This window comes from Eschrichtius robustus, chromosome 13, assembly GCF_028021215.1.
Source record: "Eschrichtius robustus isolate mEscRob2 chromosome 13, mEscRob2.pri, whole genome shotgun sequence".
Lineage (NCBI taxonomy): Eukaryota > Metazoa > Chordata > Mammalia > Artiodactyla > Eschrichtiidae > Eschrichtius > Eschrichtius robustus.
Genome location: NC_090836.1, coordinates 41,267,895 through 41,289,372, shown reverse-complemented (window position 1 = coordinate 41,289,372; position 21,478 = coordinate 41,267,895). Strand labels below are relative to the sequence as shown.

General features: G+C 58.0%; 1 protein-coding gene across 11 annotated transcripts; it reads left to right on the top strand.

The window, feature by feature from the left end:
• Nucleotides 1-908: 908 nt before the first annotated feature.
• ADCY6 (adenylate cyclase 6) lies at nt 909-21,141 on the top strand. 11 transcript variants are annotated; one of them, XM_068559765.1, is made up of 23 exons: nt 2,814-3,007; nt 3,763-3,814; nt 5,359-6,217; nt 9,770-9,919; nt 10,444-10,565; nt 10,660-10,771; nt 10,934-11,061; nt 11,578-11,736; nt 11,815-11,956; nt 12,072-12,200; nt 12,475-12,500; nt 12,738-12,885; nt 13,110-13,207; nt 13,385-13,472; nt 13,627-13,743; nt 14,011-14,169; nt 14,465-14,643; nt 15,523-15,558; nt 15,641-15,770; nt 16,082-16,345; nt 17,162-17,366; nt 18,216-18,340; nt 18,567-21,141. In XM_068559765.1, the coding sequence occupies exons 3-23, from the start codon at nt 5,360-5,362 to the stop codon at nt 18,690-18,692; spliced, it is 3,501 nt and encodes a 1,166-aa protein (XP_068415866.1). In that variant the 5' UTR covers nt 2,814-3,007; nt 3,763-3,814; nt 5,359; the 3' UTR covers nt 18,693-21,141. The 11 variants fall into 11 exon arrangements, 10 of the variants coding, with proteins under 10 accessions (XP_068415869.1, XP_068415862.1, XP_068415866.1 ...); XM_068559762.1 differs by having other exon boundaries at nt 5,356-6,217; XR_011075915.1 differs by lacking the exons at nt 2,814-3,007; nt 3,763-3,814 and adding an exon at nt 4,912-5,259 and having other exon boundaries at nt 18,567-18,917; nt 19,378-21,141.
• Nucleotides 21,142-21,478: the final 337 nt, after the last annotated feature.

The following is a 21,478-nucleotide window of genomic DNA, read 5'->3' as shown; positions in this document are numbered from 1 at the left end:
TGGGGGGGGGGGGCGGGGGCGAGACAGGGAGGGACTCTACACGTGGGCAGGTGCTGGAGGAGCTCCCCAGAGAGAGAGGGGCCGGTGGGCAGCGCGGAGAGTGCCCCTTCCCTCAGTCCCCCTTCTGCGCTCAGGGTGCAGGAGGTTTGCTTGGGGCCAGCGCCCCGGAGGGTTGGGGGAGGAGGGAAAAAGCGGTGTGTGGGGAAGCAGGCCGCACACACCTGGCGCCTTGTGGAATGAAATCTTAATTAATTATTAAACTGAGTTCCCTCTTGGGGGTGGGGGGGAGCAGGGCCGTGGCAGGCGGGGCGGGAATGGCAGGGTGGGGGCTGGGGGAGGGAGGAGGGGAGGGGGTTGTGAGGAGTGGGTGCTGGGCACCGGTTCAGCTTAGGGGACCCCGCCAGGAAGGAAGCAGACCCTCGGTGTGCTGGGCGGGAGGGGGGTGGTAATCGCTGCTAGAGGGTGGGTTTGCCCGGCGCCTTTGGGGACCCCTGGGGTGAGGGTGGGAAGAGAATGCTGGAGGACGCAGCCCGGGGGTGGAGGGAAGGGGGAGCGGGCTGGACGGCCCGCTCCTTCCCGGGGTCTTGATCCCAGAACAGTAGCCGCTTGTTTTCCCAAGACTGGGGGAGGGAGCGGCCGGAGGAGAGGAGGGGGCGCGCGGAGGGAGGGGTTCCATTCTTCGGTCTCCCCCACCCCTACCCCGTTCCTCCGAAGGGGAGCCGGCCACCCTGCCCGGCGTCCGGGGAGGGGGAGGGGGTGTCCAGACAAAAGGAGCTTGTGCCTTTAAGGCGGGGAGTCCGGGAGCCGGCGGGGAGGGGACTTCTGGATCCGGGGTAGAGGGCGGCTGCGCTGGACAACAAGGGAGGGGGCGAGGGCCGGGCGGACTGCGGACAGCGAGAGGGACGGCCGGGACGCGCGGGCACGGAGCAGGACCGCGGGACGGCCGGCCGGCCGGCCGGAGCCCGCGGCTGCGGCGGGGCGGAGGCCCCGGGGAGGCGCCGACCCCGGCCGGCAGGTGAGACCGCGCGGAGAAGCGTCTGGGGAGGCGGCGGCGCCCGGCGCTCGGCGCTCGGGTCTCCGTGTGGCTGGCAGACTCCCGCGCGGCTCCCGGGAGTTTTGTGTCCGGGCGCGGAAGCCGGCGCGGGGGGAGCCCGAGGCCGTCGAGGCTGGCGGAGGGAAGTCCGGGAGGAGATGGGGGATCGAGGAGTCCTGGGTCCGGGGCTCAAGGCTCCCACCCTCACTCCCTGCCCTGTGCTTCCCTTCCTCCACCCGGGGCGAGTTCCCGGCTTGCTGGGGAGAGGGGGAGAGGCATGTACTGGGGGAGGGGCTGTCCGGAGGTTTTTGCAGCTGGGCTGTGGGTGAGCCTCCGACTTTGAGGTAGAGTGTGATTGTGCTTCGGGGAAGGCGAGGCAGCCTGGGCGGAGGGAGGGATGCCCTCTGTCTGCAGGAGTCCCCCTCCCCTCACCCCAGACCTTGGGAATGAAAGGGCTGGTGTCCAGGCCCGCTGCAGGGTGGGCAGGGTGGGCAGACTTTATTCAGAACAGGGTCTGGGGCCTGACTGAAAAGCTAGAGGTGGAATCAGGCGGTGGACTCTTTTCCTATACCCTCTGCTTACCGGAGTACCCCTGTGACTGGAGGACCCTGGTGGGGTTTGTATGGTTGGGGTGGAGGTGGGACCTCAGTGCAGTCTTTAGGGAGACCAAGGGCTGGGGAAGGGAGGAGAAGGGTTGCTGGACCTCCAGATACAGGCCCTGGGGAGGTTTCTCTACATCTGGACAGGCCTGGAATTGAGGCCCGCGTCCCAGCCTGGTGGGCGGTGCTGGCACTGAAGTGCCCTGCCTGGGCAGTGCCTTCTTCCATGAAGTTTCTGAAATCCTTTTAAATTCTCTGGAGCTTCCTTTTGCCACCTCCTGGGAACAGGAGGTGACCAGGAAGAGGATTTGGGCGAAGCAGCGCGCAGAGCCATCCTGGGGGCTGGGCCCTCCTGCTTCAGACTCTGGGTCTCAGGCTGGAGGATCCAGGTTCGGGAGGGACCTGGGGTCTGGGAGACACTGGGCCTCAGTCTGCCAGGCTGAATGGACGTGGCTCCATCCATGGGAGCTGGTGGTGCCTGGAGTAGCAGATCTGTGAGAGAGACCAAAGAAACCAGGACCCAGGGAAGGAGGGGCTCGGAGGCACAAGCTCAGGAGCCTATCTCTGGGGAGGAAGGAGGTGGTCTGTGGTTCGTAGTGATGGGTTCCTGGACAAGGAGGGTTGGGGCCCCATATAGGGAAGTTTTGTGGCTTTGAACAGTGCCCTGCCCTGTTCCCTGCCATACCAGCCTGGCATGGGGTGGCAGGAGTAAGTTCTCCAAGATGGGCAGTGCTTGGAATGGAGCCCAGGGTGGGATGGTTGCAGTTGGTTGGACAATTACAGATCTCTGAAGCTATCCACTTGTGGGGTCAGGGTGTTCTTGGGAGGGTCATGCATTCCCCTGGACAGTGTACGCGCCTTCTGTGGGTACGAGCCACATGCTAGGCTGTGCTTCCAGGGGGCTGGGAGCATGGCCAGAAACAGGTCTTTTGGGACCAGAGGTCTGGCCAGTGGGGTGGGGGGGGCGGTGAGGACAGGTCAGGGGACTGGCGAGGGGGAGGAGGCTGAAGCAAAATGTCATGGGGGGCGGTGGGAAACCTGCTTACTCTGGGCTCTGTCTCGCGCAGCTCTGGGGACTGACAGCCGAGGACACAGGGACTGATAGGGCCAAGCATCTGACTGGCTGGGGAGGTGTGGGTTTTTGCTCACAATTTTCCTGTCTTTCCATCTCTTGGACACTGGCAGGGTTTTGGGTTCAAAGTGGTGTAGGGTGAGGAGAAGAGCTAATGTTTGAGTGTGTACTACATGCCTGACGGGTGCTGTTACATTCTTTCCTCGCAACTCTTATTGTTCCCATTTTACAGATGAAGAAAGTGACATAGAGAGGTGAAGTAACTTGTCCAAGGCCGCGACCCTAGCAAAGAATCACAATAAGGTTTGAAACGTGGTCTCACTCCAAAGATCTTGTTTCTAATGAAGTGTTTTGAAGAGCCAGACTTTCTTTGGTGACCTTTGCCAAATGTCAGCCTGACCAAAAGTCTTGGATTTTTGATCTGTCCCTCCAGATGGTGCCGTTGGTGATGTTAAGGGGTTGAAGGGCCTGCTGCTCCGTGGGATGTAGGAGAAGGGATGCCAAGAGAACTTGGTGGAGGGTGTACCAGAGATGGGGGTTTCCCATGTGCAGAGAGGTCCCCAGTCCGCCTTCTGCTTTGTGGGCCCCTGGGTGTCTGCTTGGAGCACTGCTTCTGTGGCTTGAGCGTCTGGTCCTGTGGCCACCTGGGGCAAGCTCTGGGTATTCTCCCTCTTGTCCCCTAGTGAGTACAAATGTCAGTGCTGCTAGCTCTGCAGGTTTAAGTACGAGGAGCCCCTCAGGGTGCCCCGTGGGCATGGAGGAGGGTGGCCCTGGTGGGGACGCAGGCATCCATGGGTGGCAGTGCTCTCACCCTCGCCTTCTCCTCAGCTGGGCTCAGCTGGGAGACACATTGAGGGTGTTGTCGTGGAGTTACCCCCCCTCCCCCAGGTCAAGACACTTCCCTCTTGGAGACGTGAGATTTGGGGCTAACTTGATTACTTGTGATCTCTAGAACTTGGGCCAGCTGTATAAAACCACCGTGGACCTCAGTTCTTTTTCTTCTTCTTTTTTTTTTTTTTTTTTTTTTTTTTTGCTGTCAAATCTGTCCTGTGCCCCAGATGGCCACAGGACCAGCCTCACAGGGTTTTGGTGAAGATCAGATGGACTTAGGTATGTGAAAGGACCTCGAAAAGTTTCAAGCAGAGGGAAAGTGCATGGGAGTGTTATCCATCCATCCACCCACCTACCCACCTATCTACTCAACGAACATTTATTTAGACCCTACGGGTGTTGCAGATGTAGCAGTGAGCAAAGCAGGCCAAAATCCTTGCCCTCATGAAGTTGACATTCCAGTTAGGAGAGACAGACAATGAACAAATAAGAAAAATATATAGAATGGCAGCTGCTGATAAGAGCTGTGGAGAAAAATAAAGCATAAAGCTCGCAAGAGAGATAGGGAGCTCCAGGAAAGGGGGTTGCTATTTTAATAGAGTGGTCAGGGAGAGCTCACTGATAAGGGGACATTTGAGCTGTGACCTGGAGGAGCTCTTATTCTAGGCAGAGGGAACAGCAAGCACCAAGGTCCCAGGCTGTCCCGTGCATGGTGTGTTGGGGAACAGCAAAGAGGTTAAGAGGACTGGAGTGCAGTGAGAAAGATGAAGAATCATATCGTTATTATTATTTCACGTTAGCTTCTCTATACCAATGCTCTTGAGCTTGGTTTCTTTCTCTCTTTTCAACTTATAAATTGGTTGAGTTCCTACTATGAGCCAGGCTCGGTACTTGGGGTACCTGGGGTGGGGATAAAGCTCTGAGCAAAATAGATATCATCCCTTCCCTCCTAACATTTATAGTCAGAGGAGCAGAGTCACACATTAAACAAGGGATGATTTAATGATAATGGTGATCAGTACCATGGAGGAAATGTATGGAGAGTGAACAGGGGACCAAACTTAGTCTGGGTGGGGGAGCTGGGACATCTTCCTGAGGAAGTTATGTTTAAGCTGTAACCGGAGGGAGGAGTTGAATTTAACTCGGTGAAGTGTGCACAGTGTGTGAGTGTGATGGGGACGGATGTGGAAAGAGATTCCCTGTGGTACAGAGGTCACCGATTGGCAGCTCACAGGCTGAATTCATTCCGTAGATGTGATTTATTTGGCTTGCAGTGTTGAAAAATGTGAATTACTTGCCAACGTTTAAAAGTCAGGAGATGTCATGTTAAAGCCTCCATTTTTAAAAATTAAGCTTCTGTTGAAAAGTCAGAGGATCAGGTTCCACTGGGACACCAGTGGCAACAGTCTCCCAGTGCGGGGTGGTCCTTGCCCCTGCTTGGGCTGTGCCCTCTCTCTCCTGAGCTGGGTGGCTTTTCTCATTGACAGGCACTCGAGTGGGTCTGTAACCACCAAGAAATCAGTGCCTTTTAGGGAAGAGGTGAATGTTTAAATGAATTGCTTTGGAGTCAGACAGATCTGGGTTAGAATTTTGGTTCTCACACTTGAGTGGCTGCTTGATCTCGGGCAAGTGACTTCACCTCCCTCTGCCTCAGTTTCCTCACCTGGTGGATGGGGATGCCCTGGTCTTCCTCAGAGTCATTTCAGGAGGAGGATGTGTCTGAGGTGCTCAGCTTGGTAACGGGAAGCACTCGGTTAATGAAAGCTGCTGGTGGCGGCCGTGAAGGTGGTATTAACACCACCTCATTCCTTTCCTCCCAGCAGGATGTCATGGTTTAGTGGCCTCCTGGTCCCCAAAGTGGATGAACGGAAAACAGCCTGGGGCGAGCGCAATGGGCAGAAGCGTCCCCGCCGCGGGACTCGCTCCAGCGGCTTCTGCACACCCCGTTATATGAGCTGCTTTCAGGGCGCACAGCCACCCAGCCCGACCCCCGCAGCCGCGCCTCGGTGCCCCTGGCAGGATGAGGCCTTCATCCGGAGGGGTGGCCCAGGCAAGGGCCTGGAACTGGGGCTGCGGGCCGTGGCCCTGGGCTTCGAGGACCCTGAGGCGACCGTGGCAGTCGCGGCCGCTGAGGGGGCCCCCGACGCGGCCGCCAGGAGCAGGCGAGCTTGCTGGCGCCGGCTGGTGCAGGTGTTCCAGTCGAAGCAGTTCCGCTCGGCCAAGCTGGAGCGCTTGTACCAGAGGTACTTCTTCCAGATGAACCAGAGCAGCCTGACACTGCTGATGGCGGTGCTCGTGCTGCTCACGGCCGTGCTGCTGGCCTTCCACGCGGCGCCTGCCCACCCTCAGCCTGCCTACGTGGCGCTGCTGGCCTGCGCCGCCATCCTCTTCGTGGCGCTCATGGTGGTGTGCAACCGACACAGCTTCCGCCAGGACTCCATGTGGCTGGTGAGCTACGTGGTGCTGGGCATCCTGGCAGCGGTGCAGGTCGGCGGCGCCCTGGCAGCCAGCCCCCACAGCCCTTCTGTAGGCCTCTGGTGCCCCGTGTTCTTCGTCTACATCACCTACACGCTCCTCCCCATCCGCATGCGGGCCGCTGTCTTCAGTGGCCTGGGCCTCTCCACCCTGCACTTGATCTTGGCCTGGCAACTCAACGGTGGTGATGCCTTCCTCTGGAAGCAGGTGGGTGGTCGGGGAGGTAGGCGTGGGGGCACAGTCCGGGAATGAGAAGGGGTCTGCTAATCGAGGGTGGGAGAGTCATGGGTGGACACGGGTGAGGGATGTCTGGCTGTATCTGGGAGGAGGGGTGGGTCTTCATTTGGGATCTGGGGCAGAAGGCACTGCTAAGGGAAGGGAAGGCTCCAGAACCTAAAGCCTGTGCTCTGTCCCCGTGGGCCACAGTCTACAGCTCTTTAGCCTGAGGCCCTTGAAATAGCATACTCTGTAGAGCCCCAAAGTAAGGCTGGAGGTGGGCAGGCGACATTTAGCCCCAGGGTTGGGGCAGGGCTGAGAGGGCTGGGTAGGCTATATCCAGACTTTGGCTTCTCTGGCCCCAAGTTGACACTTGAGACTCAGGGCCTGGTGCCTTCCCTGCAGGGCAGCTCTAGGTGGTGATCTGGAGGGATCGAGTAGGTTTTGGGTGGAGTTAGCAAGGGAGGAGTTGCCTCTCCTGGACGGAGGCCAGCCCCGGGAGGATCGGGAAGGTGATGAGTGGGTCAGTTCTGTCCTGGGCCGGGAGTAGTTTGGGGCTGGACTGTTGACGAGAGGGGCTTTAGGCTCCGACCGCATCCTGCCCTCTTCCCACTGGGCACCAGGGCTCTGGCAGCCTGCCTTGAGGCTCTCTGCCCCTGTGGGCTTCCGCCTCTGGCTTCGGAGTGGTGTGTGAGGTGAGGCTGTCGCAGAGGCTTAGCTGCAGGCAGCCCTGGTTGTCCAGTGGGCTGCATTCTTCTCTGGGAGATCGTAGACAGCTAACCTTGCCTCTCCCAGCCTTCGTTTCCCAGTCTGCAGAACTGGGATAAAAATAGTACTTACCTCATGATGTTGCTCTCAGGGCCCCACCCTCTCTGAGTGGAGTAAAACCCGACAGGGTAGCGCTCTCACCTGGAGGCAGGGAGCTGCGGGGATGCTGTAGGGGATGGTTCCCAGTGAAGGGACTTCCGGATGTCCCTTGCAGAGAGATGTGAGCCGGTGGAGTTGGCTGTCTCGTGTCATCCCCCTGACCAGGGACAGGGGCTTTTGCCCAGCTGATCCTTTAGGGGCGGCTGTAGGCACAGCCCCCCAGCCAGCACACCTCGTGATCCCTCCATTGGCACCCTGATTTAGATGGTGCTGTCCTCTGTCTCACTCAAGGTTTGGGGGAGCCAGCCTCTGCCTTGCCCAGGGCTTGTGGCCTGTAGCCCACCCTAGCCCCACCTACAAAGAGGAAGTTGCCTGGGGCTCCCAGGGTGCGAAGCTGGGTGCTCTGGCATGATGCCCTTCCCTGCCCAGCCTGTGGAACAGAATGTACCTTTTTAAGAGTAACCTTATAGCCAGTTTGTTTGTGGAGCACATACCCGCAGGGCACTGTCAGATCTCTTAAAGGGCCAGGGTCCTTCTGCCATTGCTAGCCCCCAGTTTTTCTCCAGGGTAGCTGTCACACTGGGCTTTGGAGCTGGACTGCCCTCTTGGGGAAGGAGGAGCTTGGAGGTGGTGCCTCCCTTCCCCCATCCTCTCTGGCTGGCTGGGGTAGGTGGGTGTCTCTTCCCTGCTCTCAGCTGGCATGGTGCCCAGAGCCAAGCCCAGGGCCTGACCGGGGAGGCACAGTCCCATGGAGGCCAGGACTATACCAGTCTCCGGCCTCTCCGGGGCACCCAGCTGCAGCCTCACCCAGTGGGCAAGTGAAGAAAGCTGCCCCTGCCCTGTGCCAGTCCTTGGGGCCAGGGCAGCCCATACCACTTCTCTGAGCTGAGAACATGCCTAGATTCTACATCCAGTTGGCGTACAGGTTCTCTGCACCCAGCTGGCTTACAGGTTTCTGGGTTGGATGGGGCTGTGGCCTCCTTTCTAGGCTCCTTGGTCAGCCCCTTCCCGGATCCAGCCCCTTCATCCTCCTATGACCTGCTCACTCAGACACACTGAGCAATTTCACCCAGTGCCCCAGCCCAGCCTGGAGTCTCCTACAGTGCCCTGACATCCATTTTTTCTCACAGTCGGATAGGGGTCTGTGTACAGATCTATTTCGGTCTCTTGTCCCCCTTTCCCTTCCCTCCACCATGACTCACATTTTCCTCTTGGGCTCCTGGGGCCAGGAAGGGAAGTTGCCTGGTTTGCCCCCCTTTCCTTCTCCCCCACTGGGGGCTATTCTTAGAAACCCCCGGGGGAGATAGTGTACCCCCCCTCTTCACCCCTGCTGCTGGGAGGGGGGGGCCTTGTGAGCTGGACTGAGAAGGGAAGCTGGGAGGCCAATCCTAGAGGACGGGAGCTGGAGATGGCTGGGGGTTAGCCAGACCCCTCCATCTTACCCAAGGAAAATGAAACCAAGGTCCCAGAGATTGAGTGACATGCCCAAGTTTGCAGGACTAGTTCTGGTTCCGGGCAGAGCCCAGAACTCCTGGCTTCCAATTGGTGCTCTTGCCCTCCCTTCTCCCCAAACCAGAGCCCTGCCCCAGCCAACTCTGGGGTGGAGCCACAAGTTCCAGGTTAACCCCTGAATTTCCAGAAACACTGAGGTCGGCTTCCCTTAGACTTGCTCTCCAGTCAGTGCTGCTGCTGCTGACTGAGGGCGGAACATCCTAGGATCGGGGTCCTAGGGTATGGGGCCTGGCTGGGCCGAGTGTTGGGGGTGGCCAGGCATGGTGGCACCCCATCCCAGTTCCGAAGGGTTCTTTGTGTCAGTAGAATTGATGATTGCCAAGCCTGGGTTCTGAGGCTGGGCCTCAAGAGCTTAGGTGAGTGGAGTGAGTAGGAATCCTGGGAACCTGGAATGTAGTTTACAGTAGGGTTAGGACACAGCTTTGGAGTCTGACTGTCCTGGACTCAAGTCCCACACTGGCTACTACCAGCTGTGTGATCTTGGGCAAGTTACATAGCTTCTCTGCGCCTGAGTCTCTCACCTTTCAAATGAGATAGTGCTACTGATTTCATAGAGTTGTAAGAAATACATTCGTTAACATATAGAGGACACCTGTAGAATCTAGGCACATTAGTAGGCAGCCAACAAATTAGCTCCAGTAATAATAATAGTAGAATTATTATTCTATTAATTTATGTCAGGGCAGGAAGGGACCTTGGAGATCTTATTCTCCCTCTCCAGGTTCTAGATGAGCATACAGGCCCCTAGAGATGAGGTGACTTGTCCTGGGCACTCACAGGAAGATGTAGAGCTCAGGTCTCCTGGGTGTCGTCCTGTAAGGAGAACCACATGCAGAAGGAGCATCATTTGTCTTCTCTTTGGGGTGTTTGTGGGGCAGGGCATCATAGTGTGCTGGGCCCAGGCCTGTGACCTACCTGGCCCTGGTTGGTGCTTCTGCTCCCAGGAGCTGTGAGAAGATCACATTTCTAGCCATGGAGTGATCCAGGCAGGGAGCTGGAGTCCTGTGGGGATGGGGAGGTATTGCAGGGGTGGGGACAGCTTGGGAAAGACAGGGCACAGGATCCTGGCTTCCTCCCCAAAACAGTGCATCTACAGAGAGCCTAGCTAGTTGCACCTGTGTGTGTTGGGGGTGGTCACCATTTGCCTCTGCCACCCCTCTGCAGCTCGGTGCCAACATGCTGCTGTTCCTCTGCACCAATGTCATTGGCATCTGCACACACTACCCGGCTGAGGTGTCTCAGCGCCAGGCCTTTCAGGAGACCCGTGGTTACATCCAGGCCCGGCTGCACCTGCAGCATGAGAATCGGCAGCAGGTGGGGCTGCCCCCCCTGATCACGGCCTTCCCCCATGTCACCTGCAAATAGCTTGCAGATTGGATCCACCATCTCATGCAACTCCATGGAATAGTGTGAATGGTTCCCCCTGATTGTGCATCACAGAGGCCCTTTGACACTGGGGTTCCTGTCCTGTCTGAGGGTGGGAGGGAGTAGATGGAGTGCATCTGAGGGGTTGAGTGGGGTGTAGTCAGAGAAGGCCGGGATGTATGTCTGCTGAGGACTCTAATGGGGGAGGGTCAGGCCACGGTCCAGAAGGGAAGCTCAGGTCTCCAGAGAGGTCTGGGAGGGTTTTGGGGATGTGGAGGGACCAGGAAGGATTAAAATGTGAGGCCAAGAACTCTAATGGGGGAGGACTCTAATGGGGGAGGGTCAGGCCACAGTCCAGAAGGGAAGCTCAGGTCTCCAGAGAGGTCTGGGAGGGTTTTGGGGATGTGGAGGGACCAGGAAGGATTAAAATGTGAGGCCAAGAAGATGGTCCTCTGTTGAAACCACTGGTCTAGGAGCGGCTGCTGCTGTCCGTGTTGCCCCAGCATGTTGCCATGGAGATGAAAGAAGACATCAACACAAAGAAAGAAGACATGATGTTTCACAAGATCTACATCCAGAAGCATGACAATGTCAGGTAGGGTGGGGGTGGGGAGGATGCCGGGAGAGGTGCGGGATCTGGGAGTCTTTGAGGGCCACATGGCCCTTCCATCTTCTGCCATCGTCCTCAGCATCCTGTTTGCGGACATTGAAGGCTTCACCAGCCTGGCATCCCAGTGCACGGCGCAGGAGCTGGTCATGACCCTGAACGAGCTCTTTGCCCGGTTTGACAAGCTGGCTGCGGTGAGGGTGCTAGGGCTTGGGGGTGGGGCCGACGGGGTGAGGGCAAGCCTCATTGGCAGCGGCCTTGGGGGATGGGGGCCGATGGAATCTGCAGTGAGGGTAGTGGGCCAGGCAGGCTGGGCTGGAGTAAAGGTGACTCTCCCCCCACTCTTTCTCCTTTAGGAAAATCACTGCCTGAGGATCAAGATCTTAGGGGACTGTTACTATTGTGTGTCAGGGCTGCCGGAGGCCCGGGCAGACCATGCCCACTGCTGCGTGGAGATGGGGGTGGACATGATCGAGGCCATCTCGTGAGCACCGTCCCCTCCCAGGCTTCCTGGAACTGAGGGTGCCCCAGCCTGCTCCTACCCTTTGATGTGTCCTCAGGACTTTTTCTCAGTCTTGGCTGTCTCCCTGTCTTGGAGATCCATCACTGGGGAGGGGAAAGGATCTTTCTTCAGCCTGTGTGAAGACCCATGTGCACCTTAGACTCCTGCCAGCTGGGATGGGGTAGGGGGAGCCAGGGTGAGGGGGATTTGGGCTGGAGAAAATGCCAGCTGAGTAGGCCCAAAGGGAGGGTAGTGATTCCTCCTCTCCTAGTCAGTCCCATAAGATGCTGCTGGGCCCCTGCTGGTGAGCAGGGTTCCCAAACATTTGTCCTTGGGCCCCATGCAGCCTCTTGCCCGTGTCCTGCTGAGGGTGTGCTGTGTGCCCTGCGACTGGGTCTGTCCTTGCCCACTTGGCTCCAAGGCGAGCACAGGGCCTGGGCTCTGGGCTGGGAGTGGGGAGGACTGTGCTGGGGGCTAAGCCTGGCCGCCTCCTCCCAGGCTGGTGCGCGAGGTGACAGGTGTGAACGTGAACATGCGCGTGGGCATCCACAGCGGGCGCGTGCACTGCGGCGTCCTTGGCCTGCGGAAATGGCAGTTCGATGTGTGGTCCAATGACGTGACTCTGGCCAATCACATGGAGGCCGGGGGCCGGGCCGGGTGAGCGTGCGTCCAGGGGGCGAGGGGTGGGAGCCCCTGGCAGAGCAGGGCTCTCACCCTCCTGTCCCGCCCGCGCAGCCGCATCCACATCACTCGGGCCACGCTGCAGTACCTGAACGGGGACTACGAGGTGGAGCCGGGCCGCGGCGGGGAGCGCAACGCCTACCTCAAGGAGCAGCACATTGAGACCTTCCTCATCCTGGGAGCCAGCCAGAAACGGGTCAGGGCCGGGGTGGGGCGGCGGTGGGCAGACGGGGACAGGGGCAGATGGGGGGAGCTGGCAGAGGCCTTCTCCGGGCCACTCCTCCCAGCCTGTGCCCACGCTGCCCACACAGAAAGAGGAGAAGGCCATGCTGGCCAAGCTGCAGCGGGCGCGGGCCAACTCCATGGAGGGGCTGATGCCACGCTGGGTGCCCGACCGCACCTTCTCCCGGACCAAGGACTCCAAGGCTTTCCGGCAGATGGTGAGGGGCCCACGGCGCCGGGACCTGGGGCCTCGCTTTCCTGTCTCCCTCAGCACTCTGTGTCCTCCTTGCCTCTGCTGCCTTCCTTGTCATGGCTGCCGTCTCCGTAGTTTCTGGAATTGGGGATAGGAGGGATGATTTCACCCCACGGGTCCCAATCCCCCCAGAGTCTGTGGGGAGAGCCCTCAGCGCAGTGCTGAGGGTGGGGAAGGGATTGTAGAGGTGAAGGTCGCCTGCCCTTCACCTCACTCGCACACTCTGTCCCTTTCTCCAGGGCATTGATGATTCCAGCAAAGACAAGTAAGTCAGGTTGTTGAGTAGGGAAGAAGGGCTGGGCGAAGGCACTTGCACCCTGGGGCGGGGTTGCGGGGAGCTGAGATCCCCCTCTTCCCTGGACCTTAGATGTGTCTTACGGGAGCAGGTGCCACCCACCCCGCTCACACTCCTTCTTTGAGTGCTTCCTGTGCCCCTCCCTTCTCATCGCCTGTCACATGGCAGTGCTCAGGCACCTGGTGAAGCCATGTCCCCTGCCCTCAGCCGGGGTGCCCAGGACGCCCTGAACCCTGAGGATGAGGTAGACGAGTTCCTGGGCCGTGCCATCGATGCCCGCAGCATCGATCAGCTGCGCAAGGACCACGTGCGCCGGTTCCTGCTCACCTTCCAGAGAGAGGATCTTGAAAAGAAGGTTTGGGGGATGCAAGGGCAGAAGGAGGAGGGCTGGGGGAGGAGGGGAGGTCCCGGCAGGGAAGTCTGAGCACAGGTGAGGTTTCTGGGGAATGGGGAGAGGTTTCTGGGGAGTGGGGAGGTGACCACAGGGCACAGTGGGGATTCATATCAACTGGGCCAACTGGTAGTGCCCTGCCTTCCCCAGGGCGGAGCCAGCGCCCAGCTCAGTCTCCTCTCCCTCAGTACTCGCGAAAGGTGGACCCCCGCTTCGGAGCCTACGTGGCCTGTGCCCTGTTGGTCTTCTGCTTCATCTGCTTCATCCAACTCCTCGTCTTCCCACCGTGAGAGCCCTGTCCCTCCTCGCTTGGCTTCTCTTCCCGCTACCACTTCCCACAACCTTCCTAAACATCCTTGCAAGCACACGGTCCCTGGGGCCCACAGCCTGCCTGCCCAGGGAGTGGGACGAGGATGTCCAGATCTTCCAGAGTAACATTTTCCCTGGCCCTCTTCCGCCCCAGCTCAGCCCTGATGCTTGGGATCTATGCCAGTATCTTCCTGCTGTTGCTGGTCACCGTGCTGACCTGCGCCGTGTACTCCTGTGGCTCTGTACGTGGGGGGCCTTCCAGGGCTGGTGGGGGAGGCCAGGCCAAGGGCGGGGAGGGAGGAGAAGGCCGAGCCTCTGCCGTTGGGCCCCATCCCTGGGTGACCTTACCCGTTGGCTGACGTGGCCGCCGTCTCTCTGTCTCCCGCCTCCCGGCAGCTGTTCCCTGCGGCCCTGCGACGTCTGTCTCGCAGCATCGTCCGCTCGCGGGCACACAGCACTGCGGTTGGCATCTTTTCCGTCCTGCTTGTGTTCACCTCTGCCATCGCCAACATGGTAAAGTTCCAGTGGGAATTTTTCTGCCCCTCCTCTGTTCCAAGCACTGTTCTGGGTGCTGGGGGTACAGAGAGGAGTGAGACACATTTCCTGCCCAAAGCAAGGGTGAGGTTAACCCCTGTCCTCTCTCCTTGCTCCCCCTACCTCTTGTCATCCCTCAGTGAGAAGTTGGGCCCCTGGGGTGTAGGGTCCCTGGGTTATAAGGCATGGCCCTTGTAACCCCTCCCCTCCCCGGTTACCCTGATATACCTCCCCCGACTTTTGCAGTTCACCTGTAACCACACCCCCATACGGACTTGCGCAGCCCGGATGCTGAATTTAACGCCTGCTGACATCACCGCCTGCCACCTGCAGCAGCTCAATTACTCACTGGGCCTGGATGCTCCCCTGTGTGAGGGCACCGCACCCAGTTGCAGCTTCCCTGAGGTGTCCAAGTGGTGCTCGGAAGGGGTGGGGGGTGTCCTGATCAGTTCCGTTTATCGACCCTTCTGTGCCAACCCTGATGATGGGCACTGGGGACCCAGGATCTCACCGGAGTCTCCAACTCCAGGAGCAGCCCGGGGCCCTGGTGTGCTTTAGGGGTGTGTGGAGGGTGAAGGAGGTTTGGGTTTGAGGTTGTGGAGGGGAGCTTGGGTCAGGTGGGGGCGTGCAGCGTTCTCCCTGCATGGGAGCGCCATGGCCTCTGCCTTCACCCAACACTGCCTCTGCCGTTGCTCCCCAGTACTTCGTCGGGAACATGTTGCTGAGTCTCTTGGCCAGCTCCGTCTTCCTGCACATCAGTAGCATCGGGAAGCTGGCCATGATCTTTGTTCTGGGGCTCATCTATTTGGTGCTGCTTCTGCTGGGTCCCCCGGCCACCATCTTTGACAACTATGACCTACTGCTTGGCGTCCATGGCTTGTGAGTTTATCCTCAGCCCCTTTAATCCCCCAGGAGCCTCTTGACCCTGCTGGGTCGCTGTGAGCCCCCTGTGCCCTTGGAATGCTACCACTCACCCCTCACATGTTGGGGGAAAGGAGGCAGCACATGACCCCCAACAGTCACCTCAGGAAAACCCCAGTCCTGGGAAATCCCTTGGTCTTTAGGGTAGACATTAAAAAAAAATTCCCTCTTGCATTTGCATTTTGCTTTCATATCCACTCTTAACTACCTATAGGTCACACAGCTGCTTGGTGGTAGAGCCCTGGCTAGGAAAGGAACCAAAACTCTGACTCCCGCTTGAGGGCTTTGCCTGGGACAACACACTGGCTTTTCCTCTGCAAAACCTCACCCCGTGGGATATGTGGTAGAAATATATGGTGCGGTGGAAAAAGCCTCTGGAGTCTGCTGTTTGAATCCCTACTCTGCCACTTATTAGCTGTGTGTCTTTGGATCGGTGAATTAACTTCTCTGAGCCTCAATTTCCTCATCCGTAAGACGGCAGTGCCATCTATATCACAAGGTAGTTGTAAAGATTATTATAACTAACATTTATCGAAGGCTTGCTGATGCCAAGCGCTCTGCCAAGCCTTTTGCATGCATTATTTAGATCTGATCACTCTTTGATTGATGAGGAAGCCGAGGCTTAGAGAGTTAAGCAACTTGTTCCAGGTCACATAGCTGGTGAGTAGAGGAGCCAGGAGTGGAACCTCTGCTCTTAATGAGTTAATAGAAGCAAAAGCCTTGGCCTAGTGCCTGATTTATGGTGCTCAGTAAATGCAGTTTCCGTCTCCCCTTCCATGCCCCGACCTGGCAACCCAGGAAGAACCGATGACTTTGTCTCTTGTGTCTTCCTGCCAGGGCTTCTTCCAACGAGACCTTCAGTGGGCTGGACTGGTGAGTGAGGGCTCTAGGGCAGCAAAGGGTGGGGCTGCCATATGCCTCCTTCAGACACTGAGCTTGCCTCTGCTTCCCTCAGCTCAGCCGCAGGGAGGGTGGCACTCAAATATATGACCCCCGTGATTCTGCTGGTGTTTGCACTGGCGCTGTATCTGCATGCCCAGCAGGTGGAATCAACTGCCCGCCTGGACTTCCTCTGGAAACTGCAGGTGACTGGGTGGACTCTGGGGTGAGGGAAGATCCTAGGGGCAGAGCCTGGGCCACGCCAGGCATCTCTTCGGCTGGCCAGGGCTCAGGCTGCCCCAAGCCCACCCTGGCTCCATGCCTTCTCTGTGCCCGTCCCCTGTCCCCCGCCTCATCCTGTCCCTGCCCCCTCTACTTCTTTGCCTGTTCTTTAGGCGTCATCTGTCCATGCCCTTCTTCTCCACGTGGTTCCCTCTGATGCCCATCTCCAGGTGTTGGCCGCTGCACCCACGCCTTATGAATGTTGGGCAGTGGGTGATGGGTGTGGTGTCCACAGGCAACAGGGGAGAAGGAGGAGATGGAGGAGCTCCAGGCATACAACCGGCGGCTGCTACATAACATTCTGCCCAAGGACGTGGCTGCCCACTTCCTCGCCCGGGAGCGCCGGAATGATGAGCTCTACTATCAGTCATGTGAGTGTGTGGCCGTCATGTTTGCCTCCATTGCCAACTTCTCTGAGTTCTACGTGGAGCTAGAGGCAAACAATGAGGGTGTCGAGTGCCTGCGGCTGCTCAACGAGATCATCGCTGACTTCGATGAGGTACTTGTCCAGTCGGCTGGTGCTGGCAGAGGGTGGGGGGACTTGGGGACCAGAGGAGTGGGGAGAACTTTGGATAAGAAGGCCAGGATTGGAGGGGATGGTTGGTACTGGGAGGAGAAAGGGAGATTTGATGGGACCCAGAGATGTCAGGGGTAGGAGTAAAGGTAGGTACAGTGGAGTCAGGGACAGGTGCTCACGAAGGTGTCACAGGCAGCAAGCTCAGCCCCAGTGGGGCAGGGTCATCATTGTTGGGGAGCAAAGGAGGATGTGAGGATCTGTGGAGGGGCCAGGATAGGTAGCAGGTGGGGGTCCTTGAAGACAAAGCTGGTAATCTGTAGACTATGGCCCCATGAGGCCAAGTCAGCAAGATGATCCCCTGAATAGAGAAAATGGAAGCAAAGTATGAAGAAGTGACCTGAACATCCAGGTCAGGAGTGGGTTGCTCCCTATTCTGGAGGGAAGGCACTTCCTCAGCCTGGGACTCAGTTTCCCCAAAGGTGAGGGTTGGAATAATTGATGCCTGATATCCCTCCTGTGGTTTTGGGTGCTGTAGCGAGCTGTCGAAGTTGACCTGGAGCTGTGTGCTCAAGTCCTGGCTTGGGTTTTGACGGCTGCCTGGTGAGGGAGCCTGTCTTCCCTGCTCCTTAGTCCTGCACTGAGAGCCGCAGCTGGAAGCGGGGCTCACTTGCCGAAAGGAGGGGCGTGTTGAGCCAGGGAAGTGGAGAAGGGGGCCAGGGCATGGCAAGGATTGAGGCTTGAGGCAGGGCTGGGTTTGGCCTGTCTGCCTTGACAGCCAGGTCCCCCTGTGCGGTCCAGATCATCAGCGAGGAGCGGTTCCGGCAGCTGGAGAAGATCAAGACGATTGGTAGCACCTACATGGCTGCCTCTGGGCTGAATGCCAGCACCTATGATCAGGTGGGCCGCTCCCACATCACTGCCCTTGCCGACTACGCCATGCGGCTCATGGAGCAGATGAAGCACATCAATGAGCACTCCTTCAACAATTTCCAGATGAAGATCGGTGAGAGGGCCCGGCTGATGGCAGGTTTTCCCAGGGCCGTTTCTGGGTGAAGCTGAGGCCGCAGGCTGGGGATGGCGTCTCGTATTCCCCATCAGGAGTCCTGTGGGGCTTTCCTTTTCTCCCACCTCCTCTATTGTCTGATAGTAAGAACAGAGATCATTTATTGAAGGCCTGCTCTGTGCTAAGCACTGTCCCAGGCTTTTTTTGTTTTTAAAACACATATCAATCCTCACATTATTATCCCCTTTTACAGATAAAGAGATGGACTCTCAGAGAGAGTAAATCACTCAGCCAAGGTCATACAGCTAGTAAACGGCTGAACTGGGATTCAAGACCAGGTTTAGCTACACTCCAGTACCCGTGTCCTTTTCTGTGGCCAGTCTGATAAGAGGCACTTCCTCTCAGATGAACTGGTGGATGGGAATGGTTAATAGCATGGGTTCTGGAGTCAGACTGTCTGCTTTGAATTCTGGCTGTTCCACTTAACTGGCTTATTTAGCAAGTTGTCTAACTTCTCTAAACTTCAGGTATCTTTCCTGTAAAGTGGGGATGATGATACCTGTCTTTTGGGGCTGTTGAGAGGATGAGATAGCGTGAAACGCTTACGGAGTGGTTGGCACAGAGTGCGCATCGGTAGATTAGCTGCTGTTCTAGCATAGCCGTCTTGACTCAGGGGAGCTCCTCAGCTGATATGCCTGCATCTTCCATTCTTTACGACTAGGAGGCTTGTCCCTTTTCCATTTTCTTCTCTGGGTCCTTCTAAAGGTGCCCGGAGGTGGGTGCCTCCCTGGGCTGACTGTGGAACAGCCAGCGCTCTCGATTGCTTACTGCTGTCCCCACCTACCCCAGGGCTGAACATGGGCCCAGTTGTGGCAGGCGTCATTGGGGCTCGGAAGCCGCAGTATGACATCTGGGGGAACACAGTGAATGTCTCTAGCCGCATGGACAGCACGGGGGTCCCCGACCGAATCCAGGTGAGGGGGATGTGAGCAGAGGCTGGGAGGGGTATGGGTCCAGAGGGCTTCCGCAGGGCCCTCTCTGCAGTCAGCTAGGACAGGGGAAGGGTGGCGCTGTTCTCTGGTTGGTGGAGTCGGGGTTGGGGGAGGGGAGCTAGCATGAGCAGAAAACCCCTGGACTCCTGCAAATGCAGCAGGAAGGATCCTGGGCTAAGCAGGTTCCCCTCCCACCCCACCTCCCCAGGTGACCACGGACCTGTACCAGGTTCTAGCGGCCAAGGGCTACCAGCTGGAGTGTCGAGGGGTGGTCAAGGTGAAGGGCAAGGGGGAGATGACCACCTACTTCCTCAATGGGGGCCCCAGCAGTTAGCAGGGCCCAGCTACAAATTCGGCTGAAAGGACCAAGGTGGGCATTTGAGTGGACTCTGTGCTCGCTGGGGGAGGCTGTGACAGGGGCCGCTGAGCCTCCAGACCCTGCTGACCACAAAAGGGAACACCCCAGCAGGCTGTACGTGGACCATGCTCGTCTGCCCTCAGGCTGGTGAATGAGGGGATACCAAGAGGATTATGCAAGTGGCTTTCTTTCTTAACTGGGGTAGGGGCTGTTTTCTCTCCTTTTTTCCAGCTTTTGGGAGCAGGGGAGGGGGCAGCAGCAGAGGCAGGGGGATGTCTCCTGCCTGAGAGATTAAAATGGCAGCTTGCCACGCCCGCCCTTTCCCTGTCTGTCTGGGCACTAGGCTCAGGGCTGGGCCCTTCCTTTCCCTCTTTTTCCTGGGAATATTTTGTATAAAGACTGGGGCAGGCTTGAAGAGTGCCTATTCCATCCTTGCCTTCCTTTGCTATGCCTGCATCCCCAGCATGGGTCCTGGGCACTCCCCACCCCAGCCAGGTCTCCCTCACAGACACAGGGCACGGGAGGGAGATGTTCTGGGGACCCAGCTCTGTCCATATTTCAGGGGAATGTTTCCATTTGCCAAATCCTAGTCCCATGATCTGTCCCCAAAGGGGAACAAAGGGACTTCTGACAGCTCAGATTAGCCCCGTTTCCTGCACAGCTCCAGGGAAAGGGGCATCTGGTCTCACTGGTACTGTGAAAATGCCCAGCCGGAGAGCAAGCGTGTGCGTGGGGATGTCAGAAGATCAGGAGCTGGATGTTCGCCTGCAGGTGCCAAAGAGAGCAGGCCGGCCAGGGACGGGGGTGGTGCCAGACTCTGATCCGAGGGTCAGGATCAGGCCCCTCTGCCCCAGCGCTCTCTTGCTGTCTGCTGCAGGGGGCACGGAGCATCTCTACCCCTTCTGTTGCCAAATAGAAAAGGGCCAGGGCATGGAGGAAGATGACCCTGATCCCAAATCTGTCCTCCCAAGCCTCTGGCACTGGGGAGGGCCTGTGTGTCTGTGTAACCGTGCGTGCACGGTGGTCTGTGTGTGTGTGTGTCTGTGTAACCGTGCGTGCACGGTGGTCTGTGTGTGTGTGTGTGTGTGTCTCTTTTCCTGGTCTGTGTGTCTTTGTGCTCCTGTTCCTTGGCTCTCCACCCCGGGTTGCGTCTTTCCTGTGGCTTCTGTCTTCTGGGAATAAGGCAGGATTCCTGATTTCAAGGGATGGAGAGAGAGGCCCCTGTTGCACAGGAGTGGGGTGGGGTGTGGTAGCAAGAGGGTGGCCCTGGGGAGAGGAATCCTTTTTGTGCCAAATCCCTAAGTGCCGTTTGGGGGCCACGTGTGCAGCATGACTGTCTCCCTGCCTGGGGCAGGGACCCAAGCGCCTGCTTGAGGCCCACAGTGCTCCTTGCACTTGAACTGTCTGGGGTTTGGTGGGCAGAGGCTCAGGAGTTTCCTGGGCTCCCCAGCTGGTGTCCTGGGATGTGGTATGCTTTGGGGCTGGGGTAGCATGGGATCCCTCTGAGGACCCAGATTCTGGTACTAAGGGCTAGGGGAGGGGAACCTGGACCTCAGCCTTCCCCAGCCTTCAGCTTGAGCCTAGCGTGCTCCGGGGCTCCCCAGTCCCCACGAAGCCTGCAAGAGCTGGCAGGAGGGTTAGGAGGGCTGGACCCTAGATTCCCTTCCTATCCCTGCCTGCCTTTTACCCTCTTCCCTGCAACCTCCTTGCCTCTGGACTGAATTAGTTGGTGCCTTGGTTTCTCTGTCTGTACCTATTTAAGCCAGAGGCATTACCCAGGATTTTGCTTGAAGACCGCGTTGTCTTTGAGGCGTTAGAGAGGCAGAGGAGAGAGGGTCCCAGAGTTGCTGGGTTTGGGGATTGGAAGGGGCAGGTGGTACTCTTGCCCTTTCTCATGTCCTTTCTGACTCTAGCTCCTTGCAGAAGCCTGGTTTCTGGCTCGTACTGCCTGCTTTGGGGGATCTTCATGCATCAACCAAATGGGCCATCAGTCACTTCATTAGCCAAGGCAGGAGAAGGGGAAAAGACTAGTTGGTCCAGACAGAAAGTCAACTCCCCTTCCGTCAGCCACATCCCTGGACAGGAAGGTTCTGCGTGGGGTCCTGGGGCGGCGATGAGGCTGTAAGGAGACCAGAGTGGGAGGACTGCAGTCTTGGGTGACTTGTCTCTGCTTCTTGCCAGGTGGCAGGGGCCTGTCCACACCCTGGCTCCCTGTACCGCAGTGCCAGCCATGTGCTTCCCCCGGGCTGACGTTGCCCCCTTCCTCGCCAGTTGCGGGAGGGAGTCAGTGGATGGGAGGCCCATGGACTTTGGTTTTATAATGTAACCAGTGTGTGTGTGTAGGGGGGGAGGGTGTGTATACCATGTATTTCAGTGAAATATTTAATATATTTAAATATCAATAAAAATCAAACTCTTTGTAAAATTCCCTGTTCTCTGCAGCTGTTCTGGGCCCTGGGTTGGGTCAGAAGTGGCAGAGCCTGGGGTAGGAGGCAGGCCCCAGTCTGGGGGCTCTGCGGACCTCTCTCGTCTGTGATCACAGGGCTTCCTCTGGTTTCCTCCTTGCCAAGGTGAAACTGCAGCGTCTTCACAGAGCATGACTACTCTAAGGCCTGTCAGCATCCCGAGGAGCAGGGTGTCTTCCGAGACTTGTTACTCTGACCCCTGCCATGCGTGAGCTCAGGACCCCCTGTGGTGGTCTTCCCAGTGCCCTGGCCCCTCCCAAACCAAACACCAAGTTCTGGCTCCTTCAGGAATCTCTC